The sequence below is a fragment of the Peromyscus eremicus genome, chromosome 19, assembly GCF_949786415.1.
Source record: "Peromyscus eremicus chromosome 19, PerEre_H2_v1, whole genome shotgun sequence".
NCBI lineage: Eukaryota > Metazoa > Chordata > Mammalia > Rodentia > Cricetidae > Peromyscus > Peromyscus eremicus.
In genome coordinates this window covers 33,470,633-33,491,305 of record NC_081435.1, presented here as the reverse complement: position 1 = coordinate 33,491,305, position 20,673 = coordinate 33,470,633, and the positions used below count along the sequence as shown (strand labels likewise).

The following is a 20,673-nucleotide window of genomic DNA, read 5'->3' as shown; positions in this document are numbered from 1 at the left end:
ATAATTTAAAAATAAGGTATAACGTGGTAAAAGAAGACACAGAGGTGAACTTCTAGTACACATACGCTCACACACATGAACACTTAGAGAGATGCACACACAAATGATTGTGTTAAATTTTTTTTCCTCTCAAATAGGTATTTTGAAGTATCAATACACAAAAGATTGCCTTAGGAAACAGCTTCATGGTTGAGAACAGGCTTTGGACTTAGACTTGAAATTTGCATCTTCATTAGGCATTTGTTAGCTTTGTGATGTTGAGGAAATGTTTCCCCTCTCTGGAATTCAGTTGTCTTCATTTGAAAGTGAGACTCGCAGTGATTCCTGTGTGGAAAGTCTGCAGTACAGTGCTCTAAAAATGGATGTGCTCAAACTGCGGCTCCCTGGAGCTTCCAAACCCTTCAAGACTTACTCAAATATAGCTAACTCCTACAGTGAACTATCAATAATTGAAATCATCTGACCTTCACCTTTTTATAATTGATTTGCTGCTCTTTCTCCTTACAATTCATAAGGCTCTTCAGCCTTCCTAGGCATCTTATGATATGTAAATTGTGTGAATTTTTCCGTCTGTAAGACTGTAAGTATGAAGGCTGTAATTATATACTGATAGTATCTCTCCTTTTGATATTCAGAGAATGGCTGTGGACTCTCTGGGCATTCAGAATGATGTACTTTTCCTGAGTTTATATCTTAATTAGCTCCCACATTGGCACTGTTGAACACGTGTGAATTGAGTTTACAGTTGTCATGGGCCTATGCTACAATCCCATGTTTAAATTCCGTTTGTGGAGTGAAGGCTTTGTGGAAAACATTGTGCAATAGAGTTGTGAATGTGCCTAGGGTAATCCACACTGAGCATGGGACCGCTCTGTCCCTGTCCTCGCCACATGGATGTATCTTCTTTGCTGCGCAGTCTTCAACATCTGGCCATAAACATCCCCTTTTTTGTTGTTGTTTTGGTTTTTGCTTTTTGTTTTGGTATTATTAGTCAGGAAAACAACTGCTGGTACACCTGCATGTGTTTGAGTCATGGCACATTTGATTAAACAGACATGCCCATTAGAGTGTGATGTGCTGAAATAAATCTGCCAGTATCTATTTTAATATAATGCAATAAAACGCATTTTCCCAATGAACTCAGAAATTGCCAGCTAAGCCCACATGGACCTACGAGTCTATTCGTTCCACATATGGCCTGTTCCCTGAAGGGACATGTTTGAATAGAACATTTTTTTTTTAAGTGTGTTGGCTAAGAGAAAATTTAATTCATATGCTAAAGTATGTCAGGCATCCAAGTTCCAGCATTTAGCTAATTGTTATCTTGAATGTGCGTTTAATCAAGTTCCTTCTTTCAAAACCTAGTATTCTGCTTTAAGGAAAACCTTTGCCTCATATTTCTTTTGGTTAGTACCTAGTTTTCTTAGATCTGATGAAGACAGTCAATGAAATGAATCTAATTTGGGTAGTTGAATACCAAGAGGAATCAGGAAGACTGCATAGACCGTTGCCTTTATTTACATAGCTTTGTCTAAGAGATATTTTCACCATACTTTTGCATCTGTTCTGGTGTTATTTCCATTTTGCTTTGCTTAAATTAAAAAGGAGTGAATGATACTAAATGAAATGAAAGTGTGCATGCACACTTGTGTACATGCACACGTGTACACACACACACACACACACACACACACACACACACACACACACACTCAAATCAGTGCATTGCCCTGAATGTATTCAACAGATTTTGCATGTCTGTCTGATAGGGAAAGAATAGTTTGCCGTACTCTCTTGATACAGAGCCAGCACGTGTAATAGAGTTTATTTGTTCAGAGCTGGGCATCAGGTGTAATAGAATCATGCATTATGTTTATTTGACCCTAGCTTTTATGTCCCCACAGTTGCTCATTCATTCACTTTGCAGATACAAATTAAAAGTGGAGATGGAAGATTAGATATGCCTGGGCTCCTGTGGGCTATGTGAAATGTACCTTCTCTTACTCTTAGAACTTAGTGAATCATGACAGAAATATAAATGACTTGTAGCTAAATATTCAACACTTGCAAGATTTCAATTCTGGACTTGGCTTTGCTAGCAGATGAGGCTTGCAAACCGATTTCCCTCTTTTTCTCATTATTATTTTTGGGTTTAAATTAGTTAGCAATGCAAAGCTTTCAAAGCAACATTATCAAGCTATGTTTATAGTCTTTCAATTGTGATTATGGCTAATATTAAGTAGATTTTCCTACTTAATACAACAAAAATCTCTTAAGGGCTTCTTTTTCCTCTTCTTCCTTCTCCTTTTCCTCCTTCATTTTCTCCTTATGCTCTCTCCTAGGCATTTTACAAGAAGAGATGATACAAACATTCCATTTCTTTTTCCTGCAACAGAGATTTGTGATATGGCATAATTCAAACTTGACATTCTAAATTGGTGTGTGCGGCAGAATTTAGGCTGAAATTAAACTATTAAAATTTATCAATATTTTTTGCATTCATTCTATTCAAAGTATCAGCCTTTTATGTCTTAGTTTAATGGCCATAATTTGTTGAACGCTACATCCACAATGGCATTCAGAGCATGAAGGGTATCCAAGCTCTTAGAATGAAAGCAGCCATACCTTGGAATCTGCTGTTGAAGAAAAGCTCACTGGCATGGATGTTATTAGGAGCTTGGGGGTTTCCAGCAAGGATGACAGGTAAGGGAATTGTGAGCTAGAGGCAAGTTGTGGATTTGTGTTCATCCACAACTGGGATGGGATGGAATCTCAGTGTGCTTTTATTTACATTTTTCTGATAAGTAGTGATGTTGAATATTTCCCCATATGTTTACTGGCCATATGTACTTTATTTTTTAAGAATTGTCTTTTCATTTCATTAACCTACTTATTGATTGGATAAGTTGTCTTTTTATTTTTTAGTTATTTAAAGATGCATCATTTGCATCTCTCTGGGTTAACAGGGCCTCTCTTTTCTGTCTAAAGTGATAGGAGTGAACCTCTCCTACTAGGTTGTGAGCAGATCAAGAATTGTCTTTGCTTCTCTCCAGGGCCTACTAGGTGGCTTGTCCCAGTCTCATTTAATCTCTCAGTCATTTGCTTATTCTAATCTAGATCCTCTCAATGAATGTTTATTGAATAAGTGGGTGGATAACCTTGTTTGGAAGGCTGCGAACATCATGGGAAATTTTCAAGTTATCTGATGAGAAATTCCCTGTGTACCTCACAGCAAAGTTAGCATGTTTTCATTGTGCATGGTATAGGATTCCATAAGGGGCATTTTTATAAAAGTATATAATGCACTTTGAGCATAGTCTCCCCATAACTCTGCTCCTCTCTTGTCTTCCCCTTCCTGCCTTCTTTGTGAGAAGAACCATGATTACTGCCCATCTGCAACCAGCATTTTGCACAGTTCTTTGGATCAAGTCTCAGCTCCTTCATGTGGTCCATGAGGCTTTCTGCTTATTTATTTATTGCTTACTGTTCCACACCTCCCCCCACCCCCACACTGTACGCAGTGCCCACAGAAGCAGAAGAGTGTGTCAGATCCCCTGGGACTGGAATTACAGATGGATGTGAGCTACCATGAGCCATCTCTCCAGCCTCACAAGTCTCTTTCTTAAAGAGGTATTCCTTGATTTCCTTGCCTACCCAGCTGGATTAACTCTGTGCTTCATGTTCTTATTTCTCTATTGCTGATGTTGGGAGGACACACTGCGATTGCCATCTTATGTTTATTTTTATGATTAAGTGATGTGTCAGTTATCTCTCACTACAATACTACTATGTGATAAAACACCAATACAAACCTGAGTGACGTTCAACAGTAAGTGTTGGCTGCTGACCTATCTGGGGTCAGCTGTAGGCTCTCAAGGCAACTATTATTCTTGGCTGTCATGGGCAGATTCACTTATGTACCTCAGGATAAACTGGCTGATGGTTGAGTTGATCTAACAGGGGGAATGGAGCAATTACAGCACAAGGCTCATGTTCCAGAAGGCCAGCTCAGTCATAATCTCACGGCAGAGGCAGATGTGTAAGGAGAAACATGAAAAGCTCTTGGAGGAGGCAAAGCATACTTAGGTTATGCACTGAAGTTAAGTGAACAAGTATGGAGTCTGTGTGCTAGGCAAAAGATCTTTACAGAGCATGGAGATCAGGGCCATCGCTGTATGTAAGACAGCAAGCTCATTTGAAGGCTATGGTGGTGTACCTCTTTGTAGTTACCATTATATATCTATACCTAGGAAGACGCTTGACATACAGTGAGTAATAACTACTTCCTGGACAAATAAGGGTAGAATATAAAATAAGACTAATTTGATACTGTTGTCTCAATCGTCTAAAGAAATGGCCAATTTTAAAGACGTTTCCCTATTAGGGGGTAATTTGGAAATGTTATTCATTTCTTGTTTGTTTGTTTACTTTCCTGACTTCTTAAATCCCCCAATTCCTCCAAGTAATACCCGTTTGTGAGTTCAAATTAGGTTTTATTCCCATGTGATACAGCTTTGGTCCTGCATTAATCACTTTTGTATCATGACAAAAATACCTTAAAAAAGGATTTATTGTGACTTATGGGACTCAGCCTGTCATGGGACAGCAGCTCAGATCATGGTGGTGGGAGCATGTGGCAGAGGCTGTATCCTAGCGGAGCAGGAAGCAGAGAGGGCCAGGAGCGGGGGTGGGGGGGGTGGGGTTGGGGGTTGGCTGTAATCTTCAGTGGCTTCACCTAGTGGCTTCTTCTAGCTACCCTGTTCTTCCTAAAGGCTTCATGTTCTCCCCAAATAGTGCCCACCACCCATGCTAGTAATGTGAAAAATAATATCAGATAAGTTGTCTGAAGAAGGGGACAAAATTTAGTGTTTTTGAAGAGAGGGGAAAAAATAAAGAAATGGAATAAAATAAAAAACAAAATTTTCAAAAGTTTAGACAAAGTCAATTACGATTTTTTTTTCAATTATGATTTTGATACTAGGAGTGCACATGCATCACACACACACACACACACACACACACACACATACACACACACACTGCTGCTGCCACCAGTGCTCATATCTTGTAGATTTAGTTCCTATAAGATAGGTCCAGTCACTAAAAGATGAGTCATCTGTGGGTATTCTAGGATTAATCTACTCACTAACAGCATGATTGGGAAGTTACAGGAGTGTGCACATGAGGTTGTGTGTGTGTGTGTGTGTGTGTGTGTGTGTGTCTGTGTCTGTGTGTCTGTGTGTGTCTGTCTGTCTGTCTGTTCTGGCTGGAGGAGGTTGGTCAATGGGGACATGACTTTGAAGAGAGTATCGGGGCCCTGAGACTCTCTTCATTTCTCTCTCTTGGCTTCTTGGTTGCAATGGTATGAGCAGTCCTCACCATGTTTTCTGTTGCCATGGTATTCTGCCTGACCATGAGCCCTGATACACGGAGCCACTCTACTTGAACTAAACCATGGAGACCATGAACCCAAAGAAGTCTTTCCTCCTTGGAACTCTTTCTCTGGTATCTTTCACAGCGATGAAAATCTAACACACACCAAGTCTCTGCAAACCTTCCCCTGTGCCCAGGGGGCTATCTTTAGATCTTTGCCCTGCTGCCACAGAATGCCACAGATTGGGTAGTCTTAAAGAACAGAAATTTCCTTCTCAGAGTTCTGACAACTTGGAAGTGCAAGATTCAAGGTGCCTAGTGAAGACCACCATGTTACCACATCCCCGGAAGAGGAGGAACACTGCATCCACATAATGGAAAGGCAGATGAGCAAAAAGAGAGTTTCCCTTAGAGGTAATAATCTTACTTATCAGGGCAGAGCCCTCCCGAAGCCATACTTTTTAATACTGTTGTATAGCAGGTTGAGTTTCAGCATGAGCTTGTAAGGGGATTCCATCATTCACACCGCGGTAGCCTTCCCTATAGGGTTGAGTTTCAGCACAGGCTTGTAAGGGGACTCTGTCATTCACACCGCAGTAGCCTTCCCTACAGGAGGGCTAAAGGAGACTGGCGGTGCTTTGAAAGAGTTCTGTTTCTCGTAATTGAGGGAATAAGCTACATATTTTAGAACATGTTTAAATTCTGCATCATGAAAGCCTAAAGGTCAATAAGAACATGAAACATAAGCAGGCAGGCAGAAAAGAACAAATGAAGAAAGGGAGGCAGGAAAGGAGGGAGGAATGGAGGAAAGGAGGGAGGGGGTGGAAGGAGCAGAAGGGTATTTCCTAGAACACGACAGTAAATGAGTTGTATGTCCAGAGAGCCCAGAGAGCTATGACGATGCTGAAAGATGCTGATTCAAACACCATTAGGAAGTAATGAGAATATTATGTAACTAAATTAGAATTGTTCACAGTTATTTTTGGTAAACTTGTTCTTTGATTCTGTCTTAATTTAAGAAAAATGGGGACTGGGCATAGTGGTGCACACCTTTAATCCCAGCATTCAGGAGGCAGAGGCAGGTAGGCCTCTGAGTTTGAGACCAGCCTCATCTACAAAGCAAGTTCCAGGACAGCCAGGGCTACACAGAGAAACTCTATCTCAAAAAATAAAACATTAAAAAGAAAGAAAAAGAAAAGAAAAATGGCCTTTTTTTGGGTGAGAACTATTATTCACAATACTTGACCATGGGGAGTAACTATATATAGAGAATTATTCTTTAGACCTCAGTTGTATAAAATGTTAGTCCTATGGCTGTTTAACTCCAGAAAAGTCTGGTGGTTTCTAGGGATGGGATTGAGTAAACTGTATAGTGGCTGGGCAGGGGAGAGCATTCCCGATATGAGACTGTAGTTATGTTCCAACTGAGTAAGAATACTTTCCATTTTCTAATCTTGACATAGCCATACCAGCTCCACTTTGTCCCTTTACTTAATTGAGCCTTAACTGACACCCATGAATGGAGCTGATGAGGCCAGAAGTGTTGATGATTCAGAGCTGAGACAGATCAATGTCAGTATAGGAGTTAGGAATTAAGACTTACCAGAAGCAAATGGTTAACACTCCAATCAGGAGAGGGAGCAAGGGGAAGAAATGTGGTAATGAGCTTGACAGCATGAGAATAATAAGAAAATGTGGAGCTGGGTAGAAGTTTTACACTGGAGTAGTTAGACATAAAATTGATGGAGGAATAAAGAGCACAAATGAGTGTTTTGGCTTTTTTTTTTTTTTGAAGATTAGCAACAAGGAATGCATGTCTCCACAGTTCACTTCAACATTATATTGGCGTTGCTAGCCAGAGCAAGTAGGCAAGAAAAGGAATCAGAAGACATCTGTGTAAAGAAGTAAAACTACCTCTCTTTGCAGAAGATAAATCATCTTGCATGTAGAAAATTCTAAGTAATCTACTCACCACTACAATTGTTAAATAAGTCAGACAAGATTTCAGGATGTAAGATTCACATGCCAGTAATCAGTTAATTTTTATATGTCTGCAATGAATTATCTGAAAAATTAAATAGAGTCAAGCCCATTTGCATTGGTTTAAAATTTTTAAAGAAGAAGCCAGACAGTTTTAATTCCAGCCTTTAATCCAAGCACTTATGAGGCAGAGGCAGGTGGGTCTCTGAGTTCCCAGGTGGGTCTCTGAGTTCAAGGCCAGCCTGGTCTACAGAGTAAGTTCCAGGACAGCTACGGCTACACAGAGAAACTCTGTCTCAAAGACAAACAAAAAGCAAACAAACAAAAAGAGAACAAAAAGAATAAATATTTAGTAATACATTTAATGAGAGAAGTGTAAAATTTGTACATTGAAAATGTTTCATGAAATCGATAACCTAAGTGAATGAGAAGACAGTTCCCATATGTGGACCAGCAGGCTTATTATTAAGATGTCAATGTCTCTAAATTGCTATAGAGATCCAGTGTACTACTTCTGGCTTCTTTACATACCAGTAGGTTGATTTCAAAATTCCTGCTGAAACACAAGAGACTTAGAACAGCCAAAACAACCTTGAAACAGAACAAAGTCAGACAACACTTTTCTGTTTTGAAAACAGAAAACAACAACAAAAATACCCTAGAATAATTAAGATCATGAAATACTGGCACAAACATAGACATACAGACATATGGCATAGATTTGAGATTCTATAAATAAACACACTTATGGTCAATTGGTTTTGACAGGGGTGCCAAAACAATTTAGTGTGAGAAAAGAATAATCTTTTCAATAAATAGTGCTAAAATAGCTAAATATTGAAAAAAGAAAGAAAGGAAAAGAAATTTGGGAGCTGTGAATATATCTCAATGATAGAGCACAGGCTACCATGCATAAGGCCCTGTGTTTGAGCCCCAGCACTGAACACACACACACACACACACACACACACACACACACACACACGCACACGCACACGCACACACACATTAAATTAGGACCCTTATATTATACAAAATGTAATTCAACATGGATTGCTATCCTCAATGTAAGAGCTAAAACTGTAAGATTATTAAGAGGAAAAGAAAAGACAGTATGATCTTACATTAGGCAATAGTTTATTAACTGTTCAGCAAAAGCACAAGTTACTATGTCAGTCACCTTTCTTTTCCCTGTGATAAAACATCAGACAGAAACAACTCTGGGAGAAAGGACTTAGTTGGCCTCACAGTTTCAGAGATCCCAGTCTGTAATCATTGGCTCTGCTGACTCTGGGCCTGTGGGAAGGCAGAAGATGACAACAGCAGAAGCCTATGCAGGAGCAGGAGGCTGATCACTGCATGCACGGTGGGCAGGAAGCAGAGAGAGAAGTGAGGAGAAAAAAAGAGAGGAGGAAACTGAGGCAAGACAGAGCCTTCAAAGGCATGCACCTCCAAACTAGCCTACCTTCTGTAGTTCTCCCGAAAAATCTGTTCCTATTTTGAAACCATCAGTGGATTAAACATCAAAACCCTTATGATCTGACCCTCTCTGGAAACACCCTCATAGACAGGCATAGCATCTGTGCTGTACTTTAATCATCTAGGCCTCCCTCAACTCAATCAAGTCGATGAGCAAGATTTACTGTCATAGTAAGAACATTTAGGTAAACTGGGCTTCATTGTAGTTGGACTTTTCCTGTCCTGCCTGCCAGCTCCCAAATAACCACATGGAGACTCCTTATTAATTATAAATTCTCAGCAGATAGCTTAGGCTTGTTTCTAACTAGCTCTTATAACTTTCTGCCTCGTGGCATTACTACCTTTACTCTGTATGGCCCATGCTGCTTTCCTGTTTCCTCCATGTCTGGTGGGTGACTCTGCCCTTCTTCCCAGTGCCCTCTCTGCCCTGCAAATCCTGCCTACCTATTGGCTGTTCAGCTTTTTATTAAACCAATCCAAGTGACACATCAAAAAGACTATTCCACAATACTTCAACAATATTTAAACATATTTAAATTTCAAAGATCTCTGTGAGGAGAGGATAAAGACAACCTATGGAAAATGAAGAAAGAAAGTTTGTAACTGATAAAGGTCCAATCTCCAGAATATACAAAAAATAAACAAACAAAACAAAACAAACAAACCAAACACAAAAAATCCTCTTAAAATACAAAAATAAAAAAATCAATTCAATTTTAACACATTTTAGGCTGGAGATACAGCTCATTGATAAAGTAATTCCCTAGCATGCATGAGGCCCTGGATTCTATTCCCGGTATCACAGAATAAAAAGCTTTAGAGATTTCTCCAGAGAAGACATAAATGGCCAATAAGCATATGATGTTCAATATTATCAGTCTTTGGAGTAAAACAAATTAAAACCATTTGGCTATAATTTAAAAAAATTGATGAGGGGCTGGAGAGATGGCTCAGAGGTTAAGGGCACTGGCTGCTCTCCCAGAGGTCATGAGTTCAATTCCCAGCAACCACATGGTGGCTCACAATCACCTGTAATGAGATCTGGTGCCCTCTTCTGGCCTGCAGTCATACATGCTGTATACATAATAAATAAATAAATCTTTTAAAAAATTGATAAGAATACCAAAAAATTAAAATACATTTGGTGGGAATTTTAAAAAGGGCCGCCATTTTGGAAAACAGTTTGTTTCTCAAAATGTGAAACATAGAGTTTTCCCATTGCCATGTAATTCTATTTCCAGGTGCACACACACCCAAGAGAATTGAAAACATACATCCACAGACAAACTTGCTAACATGTATTCCCAGAAGCATTATTAGAATTGCCAGCAAGTGGGTGTTACTCAAATGTGCATAAGCTGGTAAATGGAAAAAGGAAAATGTGACATACACAGAATATTAGGGCAAGAAAAAGGAATAGAGCGAGAATATATACAACATGGGCGAGCCTCTTAAACATGTTAAGTGGAAGAAGCCTGATATAAAGAGCCACGTGTTATTCTCTTTACATGAAATGTCCCAAATAGGCAAATCCATAGCAACATAATTATATATGTGCATTCTGTATCTCCTTCCTTGTTGGAACACGGTCCACAAATGGAGTCATGTGAGGAGAATTCTGAGTGCTTGTGAGAACACTCCAAGAAAACAAGGCAAGAGTTGGCACAGCCATATCTGATGGGAATGGCAGAAGTCATAAGGCCAGCACAGCTGCTTGACAAAGATCCAGCAGAGCTGAGTTGCATGGCAGCTGCCACGCCACCTTTGGTTTTCATCTCCACCTGTTGCATACTTGAGGGACTTTTAATATTTGTACAATTTGGGGATATTAGATTGATGAAAAATTTCTTATGAATCATGTATGCCTTCTCCTAGGAGTACTGCTTCTAAGCTTCCCCAGGACAGTCCTGAAAATACTACCCCTCCCACTTTTATCTACTTGAAGAGTAGGAGGTTGTGACACACATAAAGAAGCCAGAGGTCTCTATATGAGGCTATGGGACATTCTTGAGACATCTGTCCCTGTACTTACTCAGGAACAAGATATTCAAAACAAAGTCAACTTAAAAAGGTCAACAAGATTCAGTGGGCTGGAGGAGTTGGCCACAGATCAGATTGCAAGCCTCTTCCCACTATACACTCAGACAATTACGTGGTATATAAGCAATGCAGTTAGATTAGCTGGAGTTACCTCTGCCCTACACATAGACTTACACTGATGAGCAAAGAATGGAATGGAAAGATGATAAAAGAATGAGATATCAGGACTTCCCTTTCTTAGAAAAGTTAGCACATGCAGAGCCACTGTGGTGTCATATGAGCAAGGAACAACAGAATGCCAGGATTAGACATATAAACAAATTCTACAAGGATATAAAATATAAACATTATATAATGCCAGAATTTAAATAATAACTGCAGCAGCTTTGGCTTGAGGGTTTTTCTTGTACACACTGACCATTAAGAGTTAATAATACACTGCTTGGGACATGACAATATGCCCACACAACAGTAGAGAGCCCGCTCAACCATTCAGGAATTAAGGTGAGGTGGGCTAAAGCCCACACACTATTGGCTTGAAGATTTTCTTTTGGTCTAGCATCCTTGTAGCCACAAAAGCTATCAACCTGAGAAAAGTGCTGTCATATACCTCTAGATTCTTAAAAATTTGGTTATGGGGTTAATGAGTAAAAATGATAACTGTTTATCCGTGATGTCAAAACTTGAGGGAAAATGATTGGAAATGATAACTCTGTTCTGTCATGGCTTGTCAATGATGACTAAAAGATATGCAAAAGGAAATGAAACACATGTCCAAAACCAAAAGTGATATGATCTATGTTTTGGAACAATATGAATGTATTTTTGCCTACTAAATTTTATATAAATAAAGAAACACTCTGGCTGCTAGTCAGTCAGGCTGCAAGATTCTCACCACCACCATGGCCAGTCTCACCTCCGTCTCCTGCCAACTCCTTACATCCTCTGCTGGGACCTGTCCACCATCAGGGATGGCTCCCAACAAAGTCTTGTGACCCCAGTTTCTTCAAAATAGGGAATTGTTCTGGAATGTGTTTTTGTCCCACGTGTAGTGAATAGGAGTGAATTTAGTATAGATTACTCATCACTGCTTGCTGTTGTTATTCAATTAAATGTTTAAACTAGGGCTGGAGAGATGGCTCAGTGGATAGGAGCATTGACTATTCTTCCAGAGGACCCAGGTTCGATTCCCAGCATCCACCTCGCAGCTCACAACTGTCTGTAACTCCAATTCCCGGGGATCCGACACCCATGGCAAAACACCAATGCACATAAAATATATTAAAAAACTGTTTAAACTATCCTCTCTATGGAAAAACATGTTTTGCCATATATGTCTTGTTTTTGTGATTGGATACAGCTTGAACTCATGAGCACTTTACTCATGTGACCTTTCTCAACTCTCAGGTTATAAATTGTCTGAGGCTCTGAATAAAGTTAGCTACTGCATGAGACTTTAGTCCACCTCCTTTACTGACTCCATTCCTACAGGTCCCACTGCCTCTAGAACTGTCACACCGCTTCTCCGTACACCCTCCTCTCCCTTTTATTTTCTTCTCCAGTGTTGGGGATGAAACTCAGGGCTGCCACTTTGAAGCAAGTGCTGTACTTTTGAGTTACCTTTCAACTGTGAGTTACATGTATTAAAAGGTAATGTTTTTATGTATGAATTCTATTTTGATAAAACTCATTAAAATTTAACTTGTAGCATAGCATGATACAAAGCTATACACTTTGGAGAAAAATACCTAGGCTAGAGTACAGGAGATGATTTAGACTTGAACCATATCATTAAATTATAGGAATGGTGCTTGGGAGATGCCACCTAAAGCAGAGGGACAGGGAAGGACTAAATGGCTGGAAGAGAGGGGAAGAATTGGACATTACTACAATTATTAGACCAGAAACTATTGTTCCACTTACAGAAACTTGTAAGCTGTAATTGAGGTTGTTTTTTTAAAAAGATTTCATCGGATTTCCTTATTTTATTTGTGTGTATATGGCAAGGGGCACGCCCATACCATGAAACTTGTATAGAAGTCAGAGGACAACTTGCAGGAGTCAGTTCTCTTTCCTAACCGTGTGGACCCGAGGTTTGAACTTGGGTCATCAGCCTTGTGGAACTTACCTTTCCCAGATGAGCCTTCTCACCAGCCTTAAAGTTGGATTTTGGTGGAAAGCAACAAATTCAGCTTAGACGTGATTTATTTTTGTTTTTGTTTTTTTCTCTGCTTGTCCTGGAACTCACTCTGTAGGCCAGGCTGGCCTCAAACTTACAGAGATCTGCCTGCCTCTGCCTCCGAGTGCTGAGATTAAAGGAAGGCATGTGCCTCCCTTGCCTGGGTAGACATGATTTTTATGGTGATGACAAGACTTAACAAAACTGTTCCGTAGTTACATAAAAAGATATTTGCTTAAAATACAATGAAACACCAAAAACACAAAGGCACAAAGAAGGTAAGGGTAGACTGTTCCGGTTTGAGAGCATTTGCTTAGAATGGCAAGTTTGGTCTCTTGGCACCTGTGCAAACCAATTAAAGATGCCTTGGACCAGGCAAGAGCCCATTCCTCACGTCCCAGTGTATTCCAGGAGGAAGCCCCGACCACTTCATTCTGTGGACTCAAAGCCTGGGAAAGTGGCTTGCTTTTGCTCAGACCCATCTTCATCTCAGCTTGGGACAATGCCAGTGGTTTGTCAGGTACACAGCTTACTTCTTTGTCCTTATCTCTCTGTGGTTCTAGGGATCAGAACCAGGACATTGATCGTTCCGGGTAAGCTCTCTATCTCTAATCTACACCCCCAGCTCTTTCTATCTGTGCCCCTTTTTAGCCACTGCAGTAATGTATTCCCACTAAAGGAGCAATGGGATAATTCAGAAATAACAGTGGCAGGCATTTGGAATGCATGTGATTTCAGCATATTCTCTAAATTTTACTAGATCTATCTTTACGCATCTACTTAGTTCATCTTTCTGTTTTCCATTGACATATGGAGGTACTCCTACGATGATTTAAAGTTCTCCTTTTTAAAAAATCTTTCTGGGATTTCCAAATCTCTAATCTCCACTGATTATCCTCGCCCTCCCCCGCCCACCGCCATGGGGAAGAATCTGATATAGTTTAAAGAGATTTGGACTACAAATGAGTAAATGAAAGATTCTCAGGACATTGATAATGATGGGGATAACTATCCAGTCTCCAAATGATCTCATCAGACACTGGGGTAGTTTTCAAAACATCCCATAACGAGGTAGCAAACCTCTAATCGGAATTCCCCACTGATAATGGCGGGGATGTTGTTGGAAAATGACTCTAGGTTATTGGAATGTGTGGGCCGGGTGTGAGGCAGCCCATGAATGCCATCAGTGAGCACAGTAGTGCTTTCTTTACTTGGGTTTGTTTGCAGTTGGAAAAAGTTAAGATTTTTTTGTTTGTTTGTTCTGCACGTGAGATTTAGTCTGGAAATCGTTTGCAAATACTTGTTTTCTTAGAAACTGTACACATAGACCAACCTAATTATGAACATTCCAGCTATGTCTCAGTATTAAGTCACTGAGCCTAAAGCAGGGTAGCCCACAGAAGGAGCCAGGCCACAATGGGCAGGTTTCACTGTTACCTGGGCTTGGGGCAGCACACTTCTCAAAGTTATCCCCAGATGTTCTCAGCCTCTTCCCTTTTTCTAGCTTCCATCCATCTCTGCCACTTTAAAAGATTGTTCTTCTGGAGGTCACCTGTTATCTCCCAAACCAAACGACACTTCATGTCAACTCTCCTGGCTTCTCCACAGCATCCTACAGAGGTTGCCACACTTCTAGAAGCATCGTTTCCACATCAGGGCTGTCACCTCTGCAGCTGTTCTGTTCCTCTCTGGATTTTCCTTCTTGATCTTCTTGTTGGATTCTTGTTCTGTTTAACCTGGGAATATGTCAGCATCTCAGTGATAAGTCTTGGAACTACATCTTTGCACTCATTACTTTCTCCCTAGGTGACTTCATATATTCTCATGGCTTTCAGCATCAGTTATATATCCTTATGCCGGAGATGTCCAAGTCATCACCATATGCCCCACTCTCCCTCCACCCAAGGCTCAGATGTCCAACTGTTGTTGATATCTCTTTAGGTGCCAAATAGGAAACTCAGTTTTCCTTATTTATTTACTTAATTTTTACATTATCAGGGCGGAACTCACAGTCTTACAAATGCTCTACCACTGACCTATCTTCCCCAGCCCCAGAAACTCAAATTTAATACATCTAAAACAGAGCCCCTGGTTCCTTAAAATCTGGTCCTTCTCCTTGACTCAACCCCCAGACTGGCAGTCATCCATGACTTCCCCCCCCTGTCTCATGACCTGTATCCAATCATTCACCAAAGCCTGGCCACTTTTACCTAAATATTACATCTCAAATCCACCCATTTCTTACCATCTTGATTGATCTCCTCCAAACCAAAAGCATCCCTGATCTTGAAACAGCCTTTCCTAGTTTCTCGTTCTGCCTTTTAGGCACCAGAGTCTGTTCTTGGCACAGGAAGCAGAGACAGCCCACGAGAGTGTGTTTATTAGAGAGACTTTCAAAGAGAACAGCAGGACAGGGACTGTTTACCTGTCACTCAGCTTTAATGGTTATTAGTTAAGTTATGCCAGTTTGTTTCATCAATGACTCATCCATTTCCCTGTCTTCTGTATTTGACAGAAATCACAGACATCATTTCAACCTTAAATATATACCTCTAAAAGGACACTTTAAAATGTGACCACATGATCATTAGGATATCTGAAATTAATCATCCATTATTAATATTGTATGTGTATGTATGTTTTGCCTGCATGTATGTCTGTGTAACATGTTCTGTGCCTGGTGCCCATGGTGGCCAGAAGAGGGCATTGGATCCTCTGGATTTTAGTTAGAGATGTTTGCTAGCTGCCGTGTAGGTGCTAGAAATTGAGTATGAGTCTGGAAGAGCAGCGAGCCCTCTTTACCACTGAGCTATCACTTCAGCCCCAATCATTTCTTAACACAATTAAATACATTAAAAGTATGTTTCTGAATGTAGATATCATTATTTTAATTTTTATTATTTTTTGAGACCTTTCCTTGTGAAGCTGACCTTAGACATTCGATTCTTATGCATTAACCTCCCATATAATCAGATTACAGTCTGGTGCTACCAGAACTGACTTAAGGTCATACTTTTATCACTTATCATTTTCACTGTTTAAGTAAAGATCCCAATAAAAGCCGGGCGGTGGTGGCACACGCCTTTAATCCCAGCACTCGGGAGGCAGAGGCAGGCGGATCTCTGTGAGTTCGAGGCCAGCCTGGTCTACCAAGTGAGTTCCAGGAAAGGCGCAAAGCTACACAGAGAAACCCTGTCTCGAAAAACCAAAAAAAAAAAAAAAAGATCCCAATAAAGTCCACATCCTACCACTGGCTGGTAGGCCTCTGTGTATCCATGAAGTTCTAGAGCTCGGCCTCTCGTGATCTCCCACTTGCTTACCTGGTTTCTTCCCCCTTACAATTTACCTGTTGAAGACTGTGGGGTTGGCTTGGGTCCTGGAGAATGAGGCTCTAGATACTGCCTATTGCATTTCTGTATATAATACAGCTTCCTCCCTCCCAAACACTGAAACTGCTAACATAGCCTGATCAGTGGCAGTATGTTCTTCCACTATCAGGGACCTGTTACACAGAGAAACCTTGTCTCAAAAAAAAAACAAAAAACAAAAAAACAAAACAAAAAAACCCAACCAAACAAAAACAAACAAACAAAATAAGGAAATGAATGAACTAAACAGGAAGGGGATGGGAAAGAAGATGAATGTAAATGTGGCCCCTTTGCGCCATCTTAAGACAAAAATAAACATCCTATTTGAGTTTTTAAAAATAGACTTTGGATTGGAACAATACAATGGCTTTCTCGTAGAAGGCTTCAGGAAATGTCTGCCTAGAGGTGGAGATATTTTCTTCCCATTGTCTGAAAAGAGACTGACGAGGTTTCTTAAGCAATCATGCAACCCTCTGGTATTCAAGGTTTTTAGTGCATCTCAGATTCAGTGGGACTTTATCACACCAGCCCTCATTTTGCCTTTTGTTTTGTTTTACTGAAACAGGGTCTCACTAAGTTTCATAGGCTGGCCTTGAACTCACAGTACAGCGGAGTCACGTTTGGCACGTGTGATCCTCCTGCTTTAGAGCTATGATTACAAGCTTGGATCACCACCAACCAGGCTTGTTGACGTTTTAACTTTAGATAAAAACCCCACGTAGCCCCTCTTTCCCAGCCCATTCCCCACATACACTGAGAGTTTCACTCTAAAGTAGCTCAGACTGATTGGATATAACAGCCTTTTAAGCTTTTCTAATTCACCTTCCAGACTCCAGAAAAAACCAGCCCAGCTCAGCCTGCATAGCAACGATCATTTATTTATGACTGGGTCTTACAATTTAGCCCAGGCTAGCCTCAAACTACTAATTCTCCTGCCCCTGCTAGGCGCTGGGATTACAGACTGGTACCACCAAGCTGGGTGGAGGCATGTGTTTTTAACGAAGGTGGGGAGGTTGGAGAGGACATGAATGCGTATTTTAAATGAGTATTTTAAATCTTTCAAGGGTTGGGCGTGTTTCATCTCGGTTATGGACGTGTAGAAAAATGCACTCTGCCCTAGCCACGAAAAGTGGGAGCCTGACTTGAGACTAATCAGGGAAATGACCGGCCCACACTCTTGTAAAAATCTTAATGTACCGTGAGAAACCGCTCAGCGCTGGCCGACGTACCCGTGTTCACGTTTGCCTTGACCTTACTGAATCATGGAAAGCGGCTCCTAAGAGGGAAGGCTTTTTTTTTTTTTTTTTTTTTCAATTTCCTGCACGATTACTCAGGTGGCTTTTCCTGTTTCTTCTCTCCCTTCTGGACCCGGGTCCTGTAATTACTATTGCAGAGGACCTGGAAGGATGCCTGCTCTCTCGGCACGGTCTCCTCCGCTCTCTCCCCCCACCCTTTTCTCCTTCTGGCCCCGCCTCCGCCGCGCAGCCCTTAGCCAGCAGCTAGACAGCTGTGTTCAATCAGAAACCACTTACAACTCCAGACGATTCAAAGGGGGGAAACTTCGGCGTGAAGTGCCGCTCGGCTCCGGCTCTCTCCAGCTCTTTCCTGCCGGGAACCGGAGGCGCGGATCGTCCTCGCCTCACTGCCCAGGCTTCTCCCGGAGGGTGCCCGAGCTCTGCTGGGCGCCGGCGCGAGCTGCTGCCCGCCCGCCGGGTGATGGGGATCTGCGCGGTACCGTAGGAGGCTCGAGGCGGCGCGGAGGGTGGCATCGCCCGGGGACTCCGCGGCGGGCGCGCGGGCGGCTCAGGGCGCCGGCTCGGCCGCTGCAGCTGCTGCGAGCAAGCGCAACCTCCTTGCCCAGCCTCCCGCGGCTATGGCTCGCTGGTGAGATTCCAGCGGGACTTTCCGTGTCGAGCTTCTGCATCCTCCCTTGGCCTCGCCGCTGTCCTGGGTGAAAATGGCTGTCTAGACTGAAATGTGCCGGCGGGGAGCAAGCCCAGGCTATCCAGCCTAAGCCAGGCTCCAACGCTCCGAGGTCTGGGGACGAGCCTGGCTCTGAAAAGTGCAGGCATGAATTCTGGAGTTGCGGTGAAATATGGCAACGACTCCTCAGCCGAGCTGAGCGAGGTAAGGAACTGCTTGAGGTCCGGAGCTCGGGTTTCGGTGCCTCGGCTTCCCGCATCACCCCTGGTCTTTCCCTACCCCACCCTTCGTGATCCCAGGCTGGAAGCGTCGCAACTGAAGATTGATGGATTTTTCTGGATCTTGTTTTAACTTGTGCTACTCGGGATCCGACCTGAACTGGCTTTATATTTCACTCTGATCCGAGTAGCTTAGAAAAGAAACAGCTCTCCCAGAGCCACCTAGGCGTTTTATTTCCAAGAGTCTAGACCCCAGTCCCTTCACTACCGCCTCCTTTACTTATGTGCTACATTCCTTGTGGCAGTCGGAACGCAGAGTTTAAAGCCTCAGTCACTAATTTGGTGGGGCTGGGGCGGTGGTTGTGCTGGAGACCAGGAAAGGACGGATTATTGAACCTCTCACTTGGCGCCCACGTGTGCTGCGTTTGCTAGGGTTCAGGCAAGGTGGTCCCTTCCTGGGTAGAGATGAATGACCTGCACGAGGGAGGGGTGTGTGGTGGGGGGGGGGGGGGAGGAAGCACATCAAAGCTGCTTGGAACTTTGTTTCCTGCCAGGGTCTGGACTCCTGTGTCTTTGAGGCTGCATTTGCAATTCCTGGGCTTGCACTGAAGGGTTTGAGTCCCGCTTTGAAATTAAATCTGCGTCAAACAGTATGCAAATATGTGAGCAGTAAGGTGCTCAGAGCCACGTTTGGGGAGAAATAGTTGTAGGGATGTTTGACCCAATGAAATATATGAAAAGTGGTGGGAAACCTATACAACCAGGTGTTCAGGGAATGGGGGGGGGGGGCTCTGTGTTCTTGCTTCGGGCCCTTTGGAGTCCCTCTTCACACCTTGCCCGGGTATGGTGGCCCAAGTCTCATAGGTCATCTGTGCCGCTTAAAAGTACGACTGAAAAGAGGAAGGGGGACCAGAGGAAGGAAATGGAAAATGAGTGGGAAGCAAGCGTTGGTGACGTCAGAAAATAAGGAGAAAATGAAAGGATGCCACTTTCGCAGAGGGGCTGTTGAGGAGGAATATCCAGGGATGGGCGCGGTAACTCCAGCGGGCTGTGGCCGTGACGGATAGCCCCTGCTTGGCGCCCCGTATCATGACTCTCTTCTTGCGCTGGCATGAAATAGCATTTTGAGGTGTCAGTTGTATGAAGCAGAGAGTTCTCCTAACTCATCTTATTTACTTACCCTCCTGTTGGGTGAATGGCTGGAGAAATGCTGAGTGAGATGGAATTTTCAGATGGAAGTGAGAGGGGAGGGAGGCACGAGGGACTGACTAGGTGAGTTTTTGCCCATTTTTGTATTTAGGGCAAGGTCTGAGCTAGAACCCAGAGCCATGCTTCATAACTAACCCATCCAAGAAGCATTTAATAGCCATTTAATAATCGAAAACCACTAGTGGTTATCTCCGGGCAAGGGTTTCTGACAGGCCCCTTCTGTTCAGCCTCTCTAAGGCAGCCACTTTCTCTCTGTCACCTGAAGAGACTTGGATGAGAGCTAGGAACAGTGCGGGGCGGCTGGAGTGCAGAATGGAGATGTGGTTTTACTTGAATAGCAGTAGCATTCCAGTGAGCGCCTATCAAGAGCTCAGAGAGTTTGGGACGCTGGAGCTGGAAGAAAGATGCCCATTCGTGGCCTGACTGTATTAATTCATCCTCGTAAAGTTTGTGACCAAATGAAAGAATCGAGGGTGCCCTGTGGTCTTGCACTGGCCGGAGAAATCGGATTTGAGATTACATGGCATGTTCTTGTCCCTAGGACATCAAGGTTCCCGGCCAACAGTACTCAGATCACCAGAGTTCCCGCTCTTGTCCTCAATCGGCGTCCATTCAGTTTTTCACTTTCTCTAGAACCAGTTGTGGTTCCCATGGTTTAATTGTTGTTCTATCCCCATCCAGTCCTCCCCGTCTCTCTACAGCATCCGTGTTTTCCTGGAGGTTATATAGTTGCAATAGCCAATCGAGGAGATTATTTTCACTTTTGTATTTATTTAGAGAGTTGGTAGTGCAAGATGTGTGTGGTTCATTCCTATGAACCCTGAATGGCAGTTCAATTTATCTGAATATTGGCTCTGACAGTGATACTTTCTGTAACATCCATAGATCTAAATATGCTTATTTG

General features: G+C 42.3%; 1 protein-coding gene across 3 annotated transcripts in view; it reads left to right on the top strand.

Moving 5' to 3' along the window:
• Mcc (MCC regulator of WNT signaling pathway) overlaps nt 1-20,673 on the top strand; it is a 366,985-nt gene that overhangs the window by 116,670 nt on the left and 229,642 nt on the right. The window contains exon 1 of one of the 3 annotated variants that reach the window (XM_059246234.1): nt 18,266-18,546. The exons of the other annotated variants lie outside the window; for them this stretch is intronic. Within the exon in view, the coding sequence (XP_059102217.1) occupies nt 18,490-18,546 (57 nt within the window). The 5' untranslated portion in view covers nt 18,266-18,489. Of the gene's footprint in view, nt 1-18,265; nt 18,547-20,673 lie in introns of those variants that run through there. 3 annotated transcript variants of the gene reach the window in all.